The sequence below is a fragment of the Heptranchias perlo genome, chromosome 2 (genome assembly GCF_035084215.1).
Source record: "Heptranchias perlo isolate sHepPer1 chromosome 2, sHepPer1.hap1, whole genome shotgun sequence".
Classification (NCBI taxonomy): domain Eukaryota; kingdom Metazoa; phylum Chordata; class Chondrichthyes; order Hexanchiformes; family Hexanchidae; genus Heptranchias; species Heptranchias perlo.
Window position 1 is genome coordinate 68,385,001 of NC_090326.1, and position 21,306 is coordinate 68,406,306.

A 21,306-nucleotide genomic window follows, 5' to 3' on the forward strand; every position below is an offset into this window, starting at 1 on the left:
GCCATTACATTTATCTCTATTTGTGCAACTTAATTTGTCTATCTTGTTACGAATGCTCCATTCATTCATATGAAGAGCTTTTAACTTTAACTTTTCTCACTGCTTTGACCTTATTTGCTGATGCATTTAATTGTAATACATCCTGACACATGTGGATGACTGTATTCTTCCACCAGGAGCAGGAAATGAGGAGAGACTCAGGAGTAGGCAGGGATGTGATGGAGTGCATTCCCAAGCAATGTTCCACCCTTGATTTGCCAAAGGATCAGTTAGGGGGCAGTTTGGAAATTTAGGTTTATGTCTTTCTTCAGCAAAATCTGTGGGGAGGAAATTGTGAATTTTAAGAGAGAACATCCATTAATATTAATATATCACATTTCACATTCTTGGGACATCCCAAAGTGCTTCACTGCTAATGAGCTATTTTTTGAAGTGCAGTTACAGTTATTGTGTAAGCAAAGGCAAAAGCCAATTTGCGCACAGCATAGTCCCACAATTAGATAAATGATCATCTAATCCATTTTGGTGTTTGTTGGTTGAGGTATGAATATTGTTCAGGACATGGGGAGAACTCTGCTCTTCAAATAGTGTCATGGGATCTTTAACATCCACTTGAACAGCCAGACAAGACCATGGTTTAATTTTTCATCCTAAAATCAGCCAGTGGGGTACCACAGGGATCGGTGCTGGGTCCCTTGCTGTTTGTGGTCTACATTAATGACTTGGATATGAATGTAAAAGGTATGATCAGTAAGTTCGCTGATGATACAAAGATTGGTAGGGTGGTAAATAGCGAGGAGGATAGCCTCAGTCTGCAGGACGATATAGATGGGTTGGTCAGATGGGCGGAACAGTGGCAAATGGAATTTAACCCGGAAAAGTGCGAGGTGATGCACTTTGGAGGGACTAACAAGGCAAGGGAATACACAATGAATGGGAGGACCCTAGGCAAGACAGAGGGTCAGAGGGATCTTGGTGTGCAAGTTCACAGATCCCTGAAGGCGGCGGAACAGGTAGATAAGGTGGTAAAGAAGGCATATGGGATACTTGCCTTTATTAGCCGCGGCATAGAATATAAGAGCAAGGAGGTTATGATGGAGCTGTATAAAACACTGGTTAGGCCACAGCTGGAGTACTGTGTGCAGTTCTGGTCGCCACACTACAGGAAGGATGTGATCGCTTTGGAGAGGGTGCAGAGGAGATTCACCAGGATGTTACCAGGGCTGGAGTGCTTCAGCTATGAAGAGAGACTGGGAAGATTGGGTTTGTTTTCCTTGGAGCAGAGGAGGCTGAGGGGGGACATGATTGAGGTGTACAAAATTATGAGGGGCACAGATAGGATGGATACTAAGGAGCTTTTTCCCTTCGTTGAGGGTTCTATAACAAGGGGACATAGATTCAAGGTAAAAGGCGGGAGGTTTAGAGGGGATTTGAGAAAGAACTTTTTCACCCAGAGGGTGGTTGGAGTCTGGAACTCACTGTCTGAAAGGGTTGTGGAGGCAAGAACCCTCACAACATTCAAGAAGCATTTGGATGAGCACTTGAAATGCCATAGCATACAAGGCTACGGACCAAATGCTGGAATATGGGATTAGAGTAGACAGGGCTGATGGCCGGCGCGGACACGATGGGCCGAAGGGCCTCTATCCGTGCTGTATAACTCTATGACTCTATGACTTCCCACAAAGCAGAGCTCCATCAGTATTATCCTGAAGTGTCAGCCTAGATTATGTGCTGCTTAACAACAGCAACTTGCCTTCATATAGTACCTTTTGTTGTAAAGAAATGTTTTATATATGTGTAGTAAAACACATGCCAAGCTAAGAAAAGAGAAATTGAGAGATGACCGGAAGTTTGCCCAAAGATAGATCTTGAGAAAGTTTTTGACGGTGGAGTGGGTTCCAAAGAGTAGGACTGAGGTGTCTGCTTTACAGTGCTATGAGCTTTGTTAAAAGATTATGGAATTGGAGATGGAGACTCAGGTGCCATGACAAATATTAAGCTTTGCCACTGATGGTGCAGCAAATGGAGGCAGGAGGTTGCACAGAAGGCCCGAGTCAGAGGAACGGAGCATTCAGGATGGGATACAAGACTGGAGGAGATCACAGAAATGGAATGGGTCAGATGAAGGGATTTATAGATGAAGACAAGGAATTTTAAATTGATATATTGAAGGAAGGGGAAGTTGTGTAGATAGCTGAACAGGACTTTGTGTGGAACAGGTTATGTGCAGCAGAGTTTTAAGTGAGTAGAAGTTTATGGAGGATGTGAGACCATCAAGGAAAGCTTTAAGAGTAGTTGAGTCAGCAGTGGAGGGACTGATGTAGAGGCAGAGGTGGACAATATTGTGGTCTTGATGGACAGGATGTGGGGTTTGAAGTTCAACTCAGGGTCCAACAGAATGTTAAGATTATAAACTGTTTGGGTTGAGTTTGGGATGGTGGCAAGGGAACAGAGCCAAGTCCGAATGGAAGACTTAAACCCACAACTTTCTGACTGAAATGAGAGTGCTAACACTGAGCCAAGCTGCCTTTTAAACGTTGTGTTCAGTACTTAAAGTACAAGCATAAACATTCACTGAACACCCTTCCCATCTTGAAGTGGCACTGAAGCACGGACTAAATCATTCTTGTTTTGCAGGTTCTGCTTTCAGAGAAGGAGCAGGAAGTAAAGGAACTTAAAGCAAAACTGGCAATCATTGCCAAAGAAAAGGAAATACTGGAAGAGCTGAATAGGGCAAGTGGCTCAAGTAGTTTGTTGATATGATATCATATCTGAGATATGAGGGATAATTTAAACTATATAAAATCTTATTAGGTATTTTTCAAATTGAGTAGTGCTTTGAGTTTTCTTTCTCGCTCTCGCTCTCTCTTTCTCTCCTTCCTCTTCTCCGCCCCCCCCCCCCCCCCCCTCCACCACCACCACCCAAAATAATTGTTTAGAAAACCTAGGAAAGAACAAGACTACTTCCCATAGCACAAGATGTTGGTGTATTAGTGTTCCGAATCATCTAGGCTACCCAAGAATCTTATATGATTTTTACAGTATGTAGTAAAGACCACATTATATGTAATGGTGTAAGTTATGAATGTATTTTGTAAAATTGAAAGTTTTTCTTGGCACTGTACAGCTGGAATATTGGCTTTTGACTTTGTAATAAATTTAAAGCGGAAATAAGTCGATTACCTAATTTTGAAGTGCTTTTTCTGATGTGGTTTGGCTGTGTGATCTAGAAATGTTTAGGTTCAGGTTACAAACTACTATGTATTTTGGCTCTGGATGTATAAACTATTTCCTAACTGACTGCTTTTCCCCCTCTTTTTAGGAATTTTCAAAAGAGAGAAGTAGGCATGATGGTGAAATGGTTCCTGAAGAGCAAAATTCACAAAGTTCAAAGCTCCAAGATGCACAGCAGATACTACAATACCCAAACCCATATTCTTTGGAGCCTCCTCCTGTACCTGTGAAACATCCTGGACTACAGTTTGGAAATCCTTATGCAAATCCTGGAAGAGGTTGGTGCTAATTTTCTGGGGCGGCCTCTCATCATGTTATTTTATGTTGATAGATTAATATGAAACTTTTCATATACTATGTTTGGTACTTTCTCCTACTAAAATAACATTTGTTATGGTCGTTGTCAACAAATTAACTCTCTTATGATGTTTGAGTTCAGATGGGGCAGATGGAGCACTTTATCCTGATGAGATCCGTAGAGTGCCTATAGGCATTCCCTCATGGGGATTGGACAGTACCGTGGTCTGCAGCCAACCTTCTCGCAACTTCAGTAGGCCAGATGGACTCGAGGACCCTGATGAGCTTATCAATGCAAGTTCTAATTGATTTTCATTTTATTTTAAGCAAAATTAAGATCAGTTTGCTGCAAAAAAAATGCTTTGGTGTATCATTAATTTCTGGCCATCTGTGGTTCAGCAACAAAGTTGGCTCATGATGACTGTAAGAATAAGTTTTATTTGATGGCCTTCACACGTCCAAGAATATGAATAAATGCAATAGTGTAATGCTTTTAGCACCATTCATGCATCACACATCTGAGGACTGACCACAGCAAATTCTTCTAGTGCCTGCTCAACATCATTTTAAGTTGCATTGACGAATACAATACACAATTGTGTGTTCGTTCTTATTTAGACTTTGAGTGATAAAAATGACAAAATGATAACTAACTCAGCAGAGGTCATTTACACTCCAGCCAAAAGATCTTTCACCTCTGTCTGGTAGATCCACTGGAATATTCACAATTCACATTCGACAATAATTTAAGACACTTTGTCCCTAATGCATATATGTCATTCTCTCAAGGAGAGCATGTGACCTGTTTCTGGGCCAGTATCTGTGCTGTGTGAAGGGTCAGCCAGCTATTCCTAGAGAATATTGAGAAATTCTCATTGGAATTACAAAGGAGAACCCACGTTGTATTAACTCTTAGTTTCATCGTATGATACAGCATGGAAGGAGGCCATTCAGCAACATTGTGCCTGCGCCGGCTCTTCGAAAGAGCTATCCAATTTGTCCCACTTTCTTTCTCCATAGCTTTGTATATGTTTTCCCTTCAAGTATTTATCCAATTCCCTTTTGAAAGTTATTATTGAATCTGCTTCAACCACCCTTTCAGGCAGTGCATTCCAGATCATTACAACTCGCTGCATAAAAAATATTTCCTCATGTCGACTCTGGTTCTTTTACCGATCACCTTAAATCTGTGACCTCTGGTTACCGATCCTTCTGCCACGCGAAACAGTTTCTCCTTATTTACTCTATCAAAACCGTTCATGATTTTGAACACCTCTATCAAATCTCTTCTTAACCTTCTCTGCTCTAAGGAGAACAAACCCAGCTTCTCCAGTCTCTCCACATAACTGAAGGCCCTCATCCCTGGTTCCGTTCTAGTGAATCTCTTATGCACCTTTTCTAAGGCCTTGGGCCCAATTTTACCAGGGGTGCGGGTTCTCGGTGGGTAGGCCAGCGCGCCCGGTGAAATTAGTGGGTTGCCCGCGCGATCGTAGCAGGCAACACACTAATTGGATCCTCTTACCTGCTCCTCCGGGTTCCCCGCTGCTGATCTGCGCGTCGGGCGGGCTGCGCATGCGCAGTAAGATCTGTCAGCTGGAGGAGCTCTATTTAAAGGGGCAGTCCTCCACTGACAGATGCTGCCACAAACAGCGAAAATTACAGCATGGAGCAGCCCATGGGGAAGTCTGCTCCCAGTTTAATGATGCCTCACCCCAGGTATCATGAGATGGGGTGAGGAGGAGGGGGAGGACAGAGATCTTCCTCCCGGCGTGCGGGAGGAAGCGGCCTGCCTCTGCCACCAGGAAGGCCTGGCTCGAGGTGGCAGAGGAGGTCACCAGCGCCACCAACATATCGCCCACCTGCATACAGTGCAGGAGGCGCTCCAATGACCTCAGTAGGTCAGCCACAGTGAGAACACGTAGTCTTTCCCCTACACTCCGTCTGCCACAACACTGCCCCCACCCCACATCTCCTTCGGCACTGCCAACACTACTCTGTCACGTGACCCCTCATACCCACTCAAACCTCATCCTCATCTTACCTGCACCTACTCACCTCGCGAGTACTCACCCCGCCACTACCACGCAACCCAATCCTCATACAACCTCATGGCTCTATCCCATACTCACCCTCTCGTGCATCTGAGGGGGTCCGCAAGGTAGGTACATGTCTCCGGACCCCGGGGTAAGTGTGCAGGTTGGTGACTTCGTCCATCAGGAGGAGGGTGGTGGAGGCCAAACTTTGTCCCAAGTGACAGAGCGGCCTCCTGCAATGGCTGAGGGTATCCCCCCCACCAACCTGTCAAATGGACGTTTGCAGCTGCCACAGGCTGACGGCTGCAACACGTCCATTTCAACTGGGAGTGTTTCCCCCAGTGTGTGAAACAGTCCCATGTTTATCCAAAATCACACACTGTCCCTTAATCAGGTCAGTTAATGACCTGAACAAGCAAAGTAAATACACTCAAGTGGCATCCCGCTGGCTTTAATTGCCTGCGGGATTCCCACCAGCGGGGGCTGCGCGCGCACGCCGGCGTGTCATCGGGGAACCCGGAAGTGGGCGGGATCGAGGCGCGATCCGGTCCCACACCTGGATTTCGGGATTTTCGGGGTGCCCCCCGGCGAGAACGCACCCGGTAGCGGGTGCTAAAATCGGGCCCCTTGACTTCCTTCTAAAGTGTGGTGCCCATAATTGAACACAGTACTCCAGCTGAGGCCTAACCAGTGTTTTCTAAAGTTTGAGCATAACTTCCTTGCTTTTGTACTCTATACCTCTATTAATAAAGCCCAGGATTCCATATGCTTGTTGAATAGCCTTCTCAACTTGTCCTACCACCTTCAAAGATTTATGTACATACACCCCTAAGTTTCTGCAACCCTTTAAAATTCAGTTTAGTTTATATTGCCTCTCTTGTTTCCTACCAAGGAACTTCTCAGCGTTAAATTTCATCTGGAGATCTCGTAGGGTTGTAGGGCTGGAGGAGGTTACAGAGATAAGGAGGGGCGAGACCATGGAGGAATTTGAAAACGATGATGAGAATTTTAACTTCAAGGCATTGCCGCACCGGGAACCAAAGGTCAGCAAGCACAGGGGTGATGGGTGAATGGGACTTAGTGCGAGTTAGGATACGGGCAGCAGAGTTTTGGAAGAACTCAAGATTACGGAGGGTGCATGGTGGGAGAGCATTGGAATAATCAAGTCTAGAGGTAACAAAGACATGGATGAGGGTTTCAGCAGCAGATGAGCTGAGGAGAAATATTAGTGTATGTAAATGGGAAGTTAACATCTCCTGTTACTGGTATCGAATTCAATAATTGTCATCAGTTCTATTAATTTGACTTCAATTTGGTTCTCATACTGACAACTAGAATTTGTATTGATCATTTTCTTTGGGGGATGAGATTTTATTTTCCAATGGGCATTTATTTTAGTGCCCGAGACACATTTCTAACTCTTTGCAGAGCTCTGTTGTTTGGTATCCTGTTATTCTATTCACAATGAGTACACTGGTATCACGACCTGTTTCTCATTTAGTCTAGTTTGCTGCATTTAATTGCTATTAACCTTTGTTGAAGCTGAACAGTGTTCAGACAGGCATGATTTCAAAAGTAGGGCTCAGCATCTTAGGAAAGGAGAATGATTTTCACCTTCCTGACTTTTGGCCTCTTCTGTCTATTACTGCGTATAATTAGAGAAACTGTCACAACTTTCACAGCATATTGAAAGAATAGAAATACGCACTTGGTGATGTTACCTACCTTGGAGCTCGTTCTGCATTTCTAATATGACTATCCCTAGTGCACGTATTGCACATGACAAGCTCTTCTTTTAGTCATCTGCCGCAGTTTAATTAGCACTGTATTCACTCTGATCCGAGTGTCTTTGATCCTCTTTGCCCTTCTGCAAACCCATGAGGAAGAACGTTTGTGTCTTGTGCTCATTTGCTGACATAGCTCAGCTTTTGTAATGAGACAGAGGGACTCTAATGTGTTCCAATAAGCAGATTGTCTGTGGGTCACCAGTGAAGATAATGGAATGTACTTCATGGATTTTACAGAATTGCATGGTCTATAGAGAACATGAAACAACTTACTGCTTAATGAATGAGAAATTATATTGTTTTCTTTGCTTAAGAGGGCAATTCTAATATAATTCAATCAGATTGAATTTTAGGTACGCAATGGTTCTAATTATTTAATTTGTGTTGGATTCAGTAGATTCTTCATATAACCAGACATACAAGCAGAATAATTGGAATTAGTCAGACATCTTTAAACTTGATTCTACTGATCTTAAAACTACATTTCTGCCAAATTGAAATTGTAATTTTAATCCAGCAAAAATATTTTAATTTTGTCTGATATTTATGATTTATATTCCATACAAAACATTAAATATGTTTATTCTTCACCAATTTCCCCTTTTATGTAATTTAGTTACAAGGACAGGGTCTGATTTCTACTGTAACTAATTTCCACAATCGCAACTCTGAAAATAGTACATTTTGCTAATTTGGCATGGATAATATAAATTTCTCATTCCATGACTCATTTGTAGTGTAATTATTACTAAACGACAAATCAGTTTAAGATTGCAGTTTTAAATTATTCAAGCTCTACACTTACGTGATAGTTTCTGTATTAATTGATTTACTATTGAGTTTTTCATCTTCCCATTCCCAGTTTATTTTATATCAACTTTTATATATTTGCAGAAGTGAAAATGTAGGATGGTTATGCAACAGTGCCATGTAGTAATGTGCTTTTTCCAGGGTTGTGTAGCTCAAAATTGGCTTCCAGGCCAGCCTGAAATGGCAATCCCATTATCTATAGAACTAAATAATTCATTAGTTGATACTGGACATTGCACTTGGGGAGGGGGAATGTTTTGATTGTTGTAATATGAAGTCACATTTTCACATTGTCATTTTATAGATAAACTGTATTGATCAGAATGTACATTGTTCACATGTGATGCATACCCCTTCCTAGAAAGTGATGTTCCATGTTTCAAAGCACCTTCCCATGGATAATTATTTTTATTATGATTTGTTAGTTTTGATTGCATATTGGCTGCTGACTGCCTTAGAGAGCCAATGGAATTAAACTCCACTGTCAAGGATGAATGTTGCAAGGATGAACATTAATGACCAGTATGGAGTATATTGGTGGGTTTTAGCAAAATTTAGTATTAGACATTTGTGCTCAAGAGAAAGCAAAAACATGTTGCATATTAAAAAAAGTAGCAAAGTCTATGATGATTATATTGTGAGCAGTTCTGTATATTGCAGGAAATATTCTGCATGTTTTTCATAGAATCATACAGCTCAGGAGGCCGCCACTCGGCCCATCATTCCTGTGCCGGCTCTTTGAAAGTTATTCAATTAGTCCCATTCCCCTGAAGACAGCATTGTTTCAATTTCAGTATGGTTTTGTTTAGAATTTGCAATGCAGCAAGAAATATAAAACAAGTATACTTTTAATTATTTATTTCTTTAAATAATTTATGATGGCTGAATAAGTCAAATTTCATTTTCATTATGTGATTGAGATTTTTTATCAATGTTTTGGGAATCTCATTCCATGATTCCATCAATTTTTCTGTACACTGCAATGTAGGTGTCAGCCGTGGCTCAGTGATAGCATTGCTGCCTCTGAGTCAGAAGGTTGTGGGTTCAAGTCCCACCCCAGAGCTTTAAGCATAACATCTAGACTGACACTCCAGTGTACTACTGAGGGAGTGCTGTACTGTCGGAGATGCTGCACTTTCGGATGAGACGTTAAACCGAGGCCCCGTCTTCCCTCTCGGGACGTAAAAGATCCCATGACACTATTTTGAAGATGATCAAATAAGTTCACCCCGGTGTCCTGGCCAATATTTATCTCTGAACGAATATCACATTTAAAAAAAAATTATCTGGTCATTATCACATTACTGTTTGTGGGACTTGCTGTGTGCAAATTGGCTGCCACGTTTCCTACCTTACAACGGTGACTACACTAAAAAAAAAAGTACTTAATTTGCTGTAAAGTGCTTTGAGATATCCTGAGGTCGTGAAACACACTATATAAATGCAAGTCTTTCTTTTACAAACTAGATTAATGATATTCAGTTGATACATGAATGGTGAAACTGAGATTCCTGATCTGCAAGCATCATTGTGATCAAGTAAAGATTTCACATTTGGAATATATTAAGAAATGAGTGAGAATCTAACATTGAAGATACAGCAATTTTATAAAATTATAACTGACAAATCCATGCCCATCTTTCATGCAACTCCCTGTTTGAACCTGTCCAATGAGGTTTCCACCCCAAAACAAAGTACTGAAACGGCCCTAACCGAAGTCACAAATTACATCCTCTGAGACTGTGCCCATGGTGCACTAATTCTTCTCGTCCTTTTCAACCCTTCTGCAGCCATTGACATGATTGACCATGCCATCCTCCCATAACCCCCCTCCTCCGTTGTCCAGCTGATTGGGACTGCCTTTGCCTGGTTCCAATATTACCTATCCAATTGTAGCCGGGGAATCTTATGGAATGTTTTCTCTTCTCACCCTTGCATCATTACCTCTATCCTTGGCCCTCTTTTTCTCCTGCTCATCTACATGCTGCCCTCAGCGACGTTATCGGAAGATATGACGTCAGGTTCCACGTGTATGCTGACGACACTCAGCTCTACCTTTCCACCACCTCTCTCAACCATTCCACTGGTCTGTGTTGTCAGACTGCTTGTCCAATATCCAATCCCAGATGGGCCACAATTTCTGCCAATTAAACGTTGGGAAGATCGAAGGCACTGTCTTCGGCCCCCACCACAAACTCCGTTCCCTCGCCACCGATTCCATCCCCCTCCCCAGCCACTGTCTCAGGCTGACCCAGATTGTTCACAACTTTCTATTTGACCCTGAGCTGAGCTGCTGACTCCACATCCTCTCCGTAATAAAGACCACCTACTTACACCTCCATAACATCACCTATCTCTGACCCTTCTTCAGCCCATCTGCTGCTGAAACCTTCATCCATACTTTTGTTACCTCCAGCTCAACTATTCCAATGCTTTCCCGGCCTGCCTCCCATCCTCAACCCTCCATAAACTTGAACTCATCCAAAACTCTGCTGCCCATATCCTAACATGTACCAAGTCCTGTTCACCCGTCACCTTGTGCTCGCCGACCTACAGTGGCTCCTGGTCCACCAACACCTCATTTAAAATCCTCATCCTGGTGTTCAAATCCCTCCATGACCTCGCCCCTCATTATTTCTGTAACCTCCTCCATCTCCATGAGAACTCTGCGACCCTCCAACCCTGGCCTCTTGTGCATTCCCACTCTCTGCGCCCCACAATTGTCAGCCGTGCATTCAGCTATCTAGGCTCTAAGTTCTGGAATTCCCTCCCTAAACTTCTGCCCCTTTCTCTCATCCTTTAAGAACCTCCTTAGAGCCTAACTCTTTGACCAAACTTGTAGTCACTCCTCCTTTGGCTCAGTGTCAATTTTTTGTCTGATTACCCTTCTGTAAAATGCCTTGGAGCATTTCTACATTAAAAGCGCTATATAAATGCAAGTTATTATTTATAAGAGGCCAGGTTTATAAGTGCAAAGAAACTTGCATGTACAGTTGTTTGATCAAAAAAGTATAGGTGGTTACATAGCATTTGATTTTATTTGCAGTGAGAAGATGATATTTGATCTGGTTGATGACGCGTTCAGGTGATAGTTGGCAATTCTTTACCACAGTATAAATGTAATTTAAGTGCACGTCTAAAAATATACAGTGAGTGTTTTACCCATTTACCACAAAGTCCCATTATTATTTTTCACAATTTAATGTTGGTTGCTGTGTCATAATGCCACTCTAATGGAATGTGCTGGTGATTGAACTGCATGAAAGGAGTGTGATTAAATTGGAAGCTGATTTAGATCAACGTGTACAGAGCAAAGCATCTTCAGTCAACTATGCTGCTTTTGGGCTAAATAATTAGTGCTGAGAGTTATCACTAAAGGAAGATAATTATTTTGTTTGTTCAATTACATAGTAAATATGAGACATTAAATATTTTTGTTAAATTTCTATTCCAATATTTTTGCTAGTTGTTTCATTTCACAGCTTTTCAGTGTTATTTTGTTTTTCAATAACTGTGACTTATTTGAGGACAAATGGCAGGCATTTCTGACTTTTGCAGATATGACACTAAACTTTCCCCATTGTACTTTTGCAAATATTGGGTAACTCATGCTTTGGCTTATGAGAAAAGGCAGGTGACTAAGAATTAGTGGGAAATGTTGAAAGCATTTAGTGGAGCATTTTTTTCGTCTTCTCTGACTGATAGAAAGAAATATGATCTTTGCTGTTTATTGCATGGGGAAATGCCAGAAATGGACTCCTGACCCTTTATAGAAAAGATTGTAACAAATTTCACTTTTCCTTTGTCTGTCCCCTCTTGTCCCAATAAAGTTATAGCAGTTTACAGTGCACAGAATGTTTATTTACTTTATAGGGATTACATGTATCTTTTTGTTCTGTGCATCTAGCTGTTTGCATTTGATTAAATAACATTTTCCTCTCAAGCATCCAAAGGAAAAATAAGCATGTTCTGGAAAAAAAACTTTTAGCCACTATTATTGTGTTTGTGGGGAATTCAGGAGTGTGAAGAAATTAAGCCTTTAGTCATTTATACTGCAACTGCAGGTCTCAGTATGGGTTCCATCCAGACAGTACTCCATTTATACTGCTAGGCTGGAACTCCAGTTTTCCTGCCTAGGAGAGAGATCTGTGCATGAATGGTTACAAACATGCACAGACTTCCACTCCCAACAGCTAAAATGTAAATGTGTAGGTATAGACAGTCTGGATGGCAGATTCAGCGCTGTATATAAAGATTTAAATTAATGTTTAAAAAGTGTGCAGGTCAAACCCTGACTCTGTATTTATACTATAACTAAATTATTTCACAGCAACACTGAAGTTGTAGTGTAAATGCATCCTTAATGTTTAGGTACAGAGCTTGTTGTGTTGTATTTTTTGCTGTGTTTAATACTTGTTTGCTGAGTGGTGCGTGTGATCCATAGACGTGAGTTTCTCAGCAGATGATGCTTTTTCAAATTGCAAGCAGATTTGGACACGTCCTTCAGTGATGCAGCATCTCACTGACTGTTGATAGAAGCTGTGAGGCCGACCTCACTGTCCATCAGCATTGTGATCCTCATCAGTGCCTGCTGCAGCTATTTATGTGCTGTTAGTGCTCGTAAAATGAGCGCACTGCTGACAGAACTGATGAGAGGAGCAGCCCAACTGGGCAATTTAGCTGATATGTCTGACTGCACTGTGACATGTGTGACACGCTTGGCTGGCATTACTGAAATATACAGATCACTCAGAACTGACCGTTGGCAAGTGTGGTGCAAGACTGAACAGTTTTTTTTCTTGTGGAGATCATGATTGACAGACTTTGCAGAATTACAGTTGACAGCTTTCCTGTTTTCTAGTGTTTTTTCCATTTGCAATGTTTTTTCCTATTCAACTGTTCTAATATGGCTTCTGGCTCCATCTATATTCTGCATACTTCATAGTCGTCTTTTTTTTTGTGGATCATTGAGGCATTCACTGAGTCTTATTAAATAGCCGATCAAGCTTTTTGCTGTCACTTTATTCATTGAATTTTTTTTTCTTAAACCTGTTCTCTTTAATTTCTCCAGCGGTAAGAATGAGTTTATGGTGATTAAGGATTTGTAAGTCTGAATTGTATAAAGGCATTCTAATCAGAATATGTAGTTGTACACTGCTGATTTTGAAACATATGCTGAACATGTGCTTTATGGTGGCTTAGTGGCGCAGTGCATTTGTCTGCTGTTCACTGCACCAGAGAATAGTAGAATGCCGGTTTCTCCTCAGTTCTCCACAGGAAGGGTTCTCCATGTCATCCTGAGTTGTCAGAGGAGGTAAAAACTGGCTAAACAGTTTCTTCTTCCCTGCCCGCTCCCCCCAATAAAATCACTTGTGAAAGGAAGAAATAATCCCCTTTCCTGCCTTTTTTTCTTTCTCTCTAGTTCTACCCTTTATTCTCCATAATGCTTGCTAAATGCCACTGCTTAGTTTATGTGGTGTTTTCACAGAAGCTTACATGACTGCTGTACAGCAGAAACATAGTTTTAAAATTTTTGTGCTTAATTTTTGTGGTAGGGAATTAAGTACTTTTCTACTTTTGGACCTCCCAAATCATGTGTAACATGGCTAAGTACATGGTAAAGTACACTACTGTAACTGGATGTCTTAAACCCAACCTCGAGTAAAATAGTTTCTAAGAAAAAAATAACTTGAATTTATGTAGCGCCTTTCATGACCTCAGGACATCTCAGAATGCTTTATAGTCAATGAAATACTTTTGAAGTATAGTCACTGTTGTAACGTAGGAAACGTGGCAGCCAATTTTGCACACAGCTTGGCCCCACTAACAGCAATGAGATAATGACCAGATAATCTGATTTAGTGATATTGGTTCAGGGATAAATATTGGCATAGACACCGGGAGAACTCCCTGCTCTATTTCAAATAGTGCCATGGGATATTTACATCCACCTGAGAGGGTAGACAGGGCCTCGGTTTAACAACTCATCCGAAAGACAGCACCTCTGATACTGCAGCACTCCCTTAATGCTGCACTGAGTTGTCAGCCTAAATTATTTGCTCAGGTTTCTGGCGTGGGACTTGAACCCACAACCTTCTGACTCAGGTAAGAGTGCAACCACTGAACCAAGGCGGACACCTTTTATGTTATCTAATATATTAACCCAAACAAAAGTATTATTTTAATTTTAAAATGTGGATGTTTGAGATTGATAGGAAGTCATCTATTTTGTTTACCTCTTATTTTCTGATTCATGCTGTTAGTGTCTTATTTCATTTTAAATAAATATTTTGAAGATTATTAGCTGTTTAGGATATGCATAAAGACTGAGAATCTAGAATCCAGTTTAATTTAGCTATATTTTAACAATGACGTATTTTCACTTCTCCAACTGACAGTTACTGACAATCACGTTCGGACAGGCTTAAATCAACTTGACAGTTCAAGGGTAATGGTTTACTAAATTGCTGGAAGCTTGGAAGCGAACTGTTCAGGAAGTGAAGTTAAGTCTCTCGTGAATTGTGTGAAGATAACAGATAAACACCTCATCAGGGCTAGATCACACTGGTATTTTCTACACCATAAGATTGACAGATCTGTAATACACGCCTAAAATATTGAGCATCCTGAATATCCCTTGATGATATTTGCTCAATTAGAATATAAAATCAAAATTGAAAATCTACTCAAACCAAGGGAGTAAGGATATCATTTTTGTTGATATTAATGGTTAGCTGAACTGTTGAGCTCACTAGATCGTATGTTGGATGGATTCCCTTCTCCACACTCAATTACAAGCATCTTGCAGACTGACAGTCTATTACATATTGATGTGAGGTGATGTGACTGAGAAAAGTACTCTCGACGATGAATTAGCTAATAAGATTACTCACACATTCCATATTCTTTGAAAGCTAATGAATGCATAGGGAAAATTCTTTCTATTCTTAAAATAGATTCTGGGACCAATGTGCTGTAAACTGAAATAAAAACACAAAATTCTGGATGCCCTCAGCAGATCAAGCAGCATCTGTGGAGAGAGAAACAGAGTTACCTTTTCAGGTCGATATCCTTTCATCAGAACTGGAAGATGTTAAATGAACAGCTTTTAAGCAAGCGCAGAGCCAGGGAAAAATGGAGGGGGGCAGCAGGAAAAGAACAATAGGGAGAGGTCTGTGGAGGGTGGAGGGCAGGAGTGATTAAGTGACAAAGGTGGTGATAGTGCAAGGCAAAAGGAGGTAATAAGGAGACAAATATAAAAACAAAAGATGGGTCCAGAAGTGGTGTAAATGGTATTAGCAGAATAGCAGAGGAGGAGGGAAACATGGAAAATCAAGCAAAGAGATGGCTTCCATGGCTCAGGAATTTGGCAGAAGAAAGATAGGTAAACCCCAACGGTGCAGAACACCCCGCCGGCCGTTTACCGATAGGGGATCCCCAACCCATGTACCAGTCCACACTTTCTCCACTCCCAGTGGCTCTGGTGTAGCCTTCCTGCACCTGCTGTCTGAGAGAAAATTGGAGCAGTCGTTAAGGTCTAAAGCTGTTAAACTCAGTGTTAAGGCTGGAAGGTGGTAAAGTGTTGTAAGCTGAATTGTGTTCTACACTGGACTTTGTGTCTCTAACAGGCAACAGTAATTTCCACCTTCATGATCCACCAAATTTTAAGCAACCATCATAGATGTACCACTCTTTCAACCCTAAGTTACTTTTGAAAATTGGGATACTCCAATATTCCAAGTGTTGAAGCAGCTTCTCATTTCAACAACTTATAATATAGAACCCATGTCCTCCCTTGTTACCCAGTGGATTGCTTTTGAAATAAAAATGATCATACTCTGCTCTACTTGTCCCAGTTATACTACCAATCTACCAAAACTAGGAACCATAAATATAATATCCAATAAGGACGTCAGGGGGAACTTTACTTAGAGAGTGGTGAGAATGTGGAATTTGCTACAACATAGAGTGATTGAGGCAAATAGCATAGATGCATTTAAGGGGGAGCTAAATAAGTATGAGGGAGAAAGGAATAGAAGGATATGTCAATAGGGTGTGATTTAGTAAATAGAGTGGGAGGGGGCTCGTGTGGAGCATAAACACCGGCATAAAATGGCCTGTTTCTGTGCTGCAAATTCTATGTAATTATGCATATAAGAAGTTTTGTACTGTGTAATCTCAGTAATAAACTCACTTTGGGGTTGGCACTTTAATGTGTTGTGCCTTGGAGTTTTAGAACACCAGTTCACACCTATGATTCTTCATAAGATGAGTTCCTGATTAATATCTCTGCCATCATGAGGAAGTATTGGCTGAATCTGAAGTACTAGAAGTTTAACTAGGGCATTGTTACTAGCATTTTGTCACAGGCCACAGATCCAACCACTGTCTTGCTCTGTACTCCATCATGTTGCATTGAGGAATGAGGAAATGGTTTAGACCTGTGATACCCCCGTGTCATGACTTACTGATGTCAATCTTGACACTGTGGGCATTTGCCAAGTAGAAGCCAGGCACTTCTTCACTGGAAGAGGTATTTGGGGCAGCAAGTCTGCCATGGGCCACAGGTGCAAAACAGGTGTACTGCAAATGGGCACCAGGATATATTATGAGTATTACTGGATTGGGGAATATTGTGTGGTCCAAAAACTTAAACGATTTTGGGTGATTGGAAATAAAGTAACTTTAATAATGAATCTCTGCCCAGCCCCAAAAAACTTTGGATCTTTACATAACACTGGTTTGTTCTCATCCCATAAGAAATAGGTATGGTAGAAATGCATGTGTTAGACATTCCATATTTGTCCCTTCAATAACTTGGAAACACTTAGCAGATTCTTACCAAACTTAATATCAATAAACTTTATATTGCAGTTTTTCTCTGGTAACTAAATATTGTCACACACTATATTGTTGTGTTCATAGGATATGATAGGCCAGGTTCCGTGTACTTGCTGCAGTACAACAGCAAGTTTGTTGGCGACCGACTCTAGCGAATGATGGTAGCATTAGGGTGCACATCTGTACTTGTTTGCAGAATCGTTGTTTGGGCTATGGTTGTACCATTATAGCCTAATAGGCTACTATGTTTGCATGGTGCCTAGGTTATAAAGGGATGTTGCTGGTGTGCTGGTCAGTCACTGGCAGAAGGCCACAGGTTCAATTTATTTCAGAATTAAGTAAACTGAAAAATAGACTTGCATGGCAATCTCACGGGTTTCCATGTGAAAAGAAAAATTCTGTTTTTAAAAAAGAATAGGAAAAAATTGCATTTTCTAAAATACAAAGTATTCCCCATGGATTTTTCTTCCCCTTTAGTTGACATAACATTAATAGTTATTGAATGGAATGTGTTCCACCTATCTGCTACTTTGAGGCTTGCCAATTTCTCTTTTTAATCTGTGGTTTCAGGGTGATAATTTACTTTAATATTTAACACGTGTTATGCGAAAGTGTATAATCTGAGAAGTTGATTAAATATGAATTTACAGTTCAAACGTTTAGGACTGAATACAATGGACATAGCTGCTGAAAATGATTTTTCAATCTTGGAAATAGTTGTGTGCAATTGCACTTGGCTCTTGAGTTTGTTAGTGCACAGTCCAGGCCTTAATAAATTTTAATTCTGATGAAGGTGATGAAATTTTAACAATAACGTTGCTTTATATCTAGTGTTGGTAATTCCTGACAATGAGCACTGTAATTTTTTGCATGTAACTTGCACAATTTTTTTGCATTCAAAAATGGGCCTGAAACTCAAGTATATGTTGTGTAAAAATTATGAAATTAGCCCTCAGTGATATTTGCATGTAAAATTCACTTTTTTATTTTGGAAAAGAACAGTACATGTCTGCACACCTAATATTTTTGTGTGTAATAATGCAAAGTAAAAAACATCCCATGCTAGCCCACATAAGCAGGTCGTCCTATTTGAACAAGATGTCTTCTAATTATCCTCTAGTATTTGTAACCTCTTTGGTATCAGCAAAAGCTCGGTAAGCTTTCCCCTTAACAAACCTGACTGCCCTTGCAGCCTACCTTTTTCAAAAAGCCTGTATCCAATTTCTGTCCTTTTATCTCTTGTTCAAAAACAGACAGGGATCAAAGGGCTTTCCAACACAATCGGTGTGAGGTGTTATTCTCTAGGGAAAATGATTTCAATTTAGCATGTTATTCACCTTTCATCTAGGTGTCTTTTTAAAAAAAAACTTGAGAATACACTTTGGTTAAAAACCTACATTAAAAGTGATATTTTTCTAATCCCTTTGGAAATATTATCAAAAAATCCTTAGATGTGATTTTTTAATACATATTTCATTTCACATTCTGTTAAATTCATTAGCAAATCATGATTAAGTATGCTTAGGAATCCACAGTGCTACACTATTTCAGTTCTAGAACATGGATTTACATAAATACTAGAATGGTGTCAAAGAGAAGCTGATAATTTGTTATTGACACTGGTGCAGACCAAGATAGGGCATAAGGAATGAAAGTTCCTACATACTAGCACTTTAGACAGTTACACAAATGAGATTTTAGGCACTACTCCTACATTAGAACTGGAGTGCATTGCTGCAATGTAGGGGAAATGTCTTGGACTGACCAATTTTTTATAGTTTTGCTGAGTGTGATTCTCATGCTGTTTGAGCTCTTACAAGTCAACTATACTGCAATTATTCTCCGTCATTTCCTAGTTTAAGTGATCTAAAGTCTTCTTACTTTTGACAGGATGAAGATGACAATGTTTCACCAACAGGTGTTTCTGATCCTCCAAGTTTCCTGCTACAAGAGCGAGGTGCTCACTTCTGCTTTAATTCAAGGCAAGTTTATTTCTTGGATTCTCTGAAATTTATTTCCCATGTAACTTTTTCCTTCCTTAAAAAAATCATGAGTCAGTTATTCATTAACGTGCTTTGCTTTTAATTTATAGCCTTGATCTTCACAAGAAGTGTCCACTTTGTGATGTGGTGTTTCCACCCAACTATGATCAGAGCAAATTTGAAGAGCACGTTGAAAGTCACTGGAAGGTGTGTCCCATGTGCAATGAGCAATTCGCCCCAGATTGTGACCAACATGTATTTGAAAGACATGTCTTGACACATTTTCCTGAAAATGTTCAGAGCTTTGATTAAATTACAAAGCCTATGTAATTTCCTTGATCCATAACTAAGGTTGGTTACATTGATGAATGTTAATAATTTAGCTAGTACACTGTATCGCTATCACTTAAAGGCACCTTTAATACTGGGCTAAGGAAGTAGTTTGCTATATTCTTTTAAAAAATCTTTAATCTCATGTATACAATGCAGCATATAAAAATATTATGTAAAAGCATGAATAATCAGTGCAATGCTACTGATGTGCATAATTGCAGTAGAAAACAACAAAGTGTATCTTATTTGAACACTACTTGCTATGCATCTTTATGCCATGTATGGTAATTCTAAAATTCATTGCAGTTTACCTTTTTGGGACATCAATCAAAAGCACATTTCCTGCATATAATCTATTAAAGAACCTAAACTGTATAGCATTTCAGCCTTCAAAACCTGTGACTATTTACAGATAGTTAGTAGTTCATTTGAATCTGTCTTAACAATTCAATCAGTTTAAGCATGTCTGAAATCCTGAGTTTGAAGTTTTGACCTCATTCCAACTTCATTAAAATATAAGAAATTAAGAGTGTATTTATGGACAATTGTACCTGAATATATATCCTGTAAAACATTACATTTCCACTAAGATGTTAAAAATGTCCTTCAATGTGAACCTGATATGTAATTTCCCTTCTCTGTAAATGCCTACTGGTACATATTTTCTCAATAATTTTGCTATTATGTTAGATCAGAAAACTTTACTATATTTAAGTTTTGTTTGTCACTGGTAGTGATGTGTCCAGCTTTATGTTGCAGTGGATTTTCTGTTCACAATAAAGACAGGTCCAGCTGTTGAGAAAATTTTAATGCTTGTTGCACAGTAATCCTTTAATTCATTGGAACTAAAATTATTTGAATAGAAAATGGAGGTAATTTGTTTTATCCACTTATTAACATACAAACATTAACGGACAGGAAAAGACTCTCTGGTCCATCCAGCCTGTCCCACACAATCGTGATACCTTGTGTATCACAATGTATACATTCCCCCTCCCATACCATGTGATCTCCTGGGAGAGGTGAAAAACTAGATTAAAAACCCAGGCCAATCTTGGGGGGGGGGGGGGGGTGGGGGAGGAATCTGGGAAATTCCTCTCCGACCCCTCTGGCGATCGAAACTAGTCCAGGAGATCACTCTGACCCTGATGGTTCTACCCTGACATTACTTACCTTTTGTACGAGGTCATCTTCACTCCAGCCAGAAACAGGTCCACCTCTCGCTTGAAGGATTTCAGCAAATCGGTGTCCACCGCAAGAGCAGGCAGCCTGTTCCAGAGGTCCACTATTCTCTGGGAAAAGAACCACCTCCTGGCATCCAATCCAGATCTGATCTTGTACAACTTAAAATTGTGACCCCAGGTCCTCCTCAACATATTTAATTGGAACAAACTGTCAACTGGAACACAGTCTGTTCCTTTCATCATCTTATAATCCTCAATCAGATCACCCCTATGTCTACGCTTCTCTAGTGTCGAGTCCCAGCTCTTTTAGCCTATCTTGATAACCAAGATGCTTTAAGCTGGGAATTAGTCTAGTGGCCCTCCTCTGCACCCTTTCCAAAGCCTCTCTATCACCCACCATGTGAGGAGATCAAATCTGGACACAGTATTCCAAATGAGGCCTGACGAAGGTCTTGTACAAGGACAAATAGTATGTTTTGCCTTATCGTCAATTGTCCTATAAATGCACCCCAACACCCTATTTGCTCTAGTTATCGCTTCATGACATTGCTCATGAACCTTTAGAAATCTATACATTAGAATGCCCAGATCTCTTTCTCCATCTGCTCTAATGCTTTTACCTGAAGGGTGTATGTATGTTGAACATTTGTCCTGCCCACATGCATAACACTGCACTTCTCCAAATTAAACATCATTTGCCAGTCATGAGCCCAATCCCCCAACACATCAAGATCCGCCTGAAGCAGTCGAGCATCGTCTTCAGTCCTGACACTCACACAGACTTTGGTATCATCTGCAAATA

At 40.4% G+C, this 21,306-nt stretch overlaps 1 protein-coding gene across 3 annotated transcripts in view; it reads left to right on the forward strand.

Moving 5' to 3' along the window:
• The window catches only part of tax1bp1b (Tax1 (human T-cell leukemia virus type I) binding protein 1b), a 123,723-nt gene extending 103,593 nt beyond the window's left edge, over nt 1-20,130 (forward strand). For 2 of the 3 annotated variants that reach the window (XM_068002502.1, XM_068002493.1), the window contains exons 14-18: nt 2,641-2,736; nt 3,326-3,515; nt 3,677-3,828; nt 18,896-18,987; nt 19,098-20,130. In XM_068002502.1, the coding sequence (XP_067858603.1) occupies nt 2,641-2,736; nt 3,326-3,515; nt 3,677-3,828; nt 18,896-18,987; nt 19,098-19,299 (732 nt within the window). In that variant the 3' untranslated portion in view covers nt 19,300-20,130. The remainder of the gene's footprint in view (nt 1-2,640; nt 2,737-3,325; nt 3,516-3,676; nt 3,829-18,895; nt 18,988-19,097) is intronic. The other variant, XM_068002511.1, reaches the window with a different exon arrangement.
• Nucleotides 20,131-21,306: the final 1,176 nt, after the last annotated feature.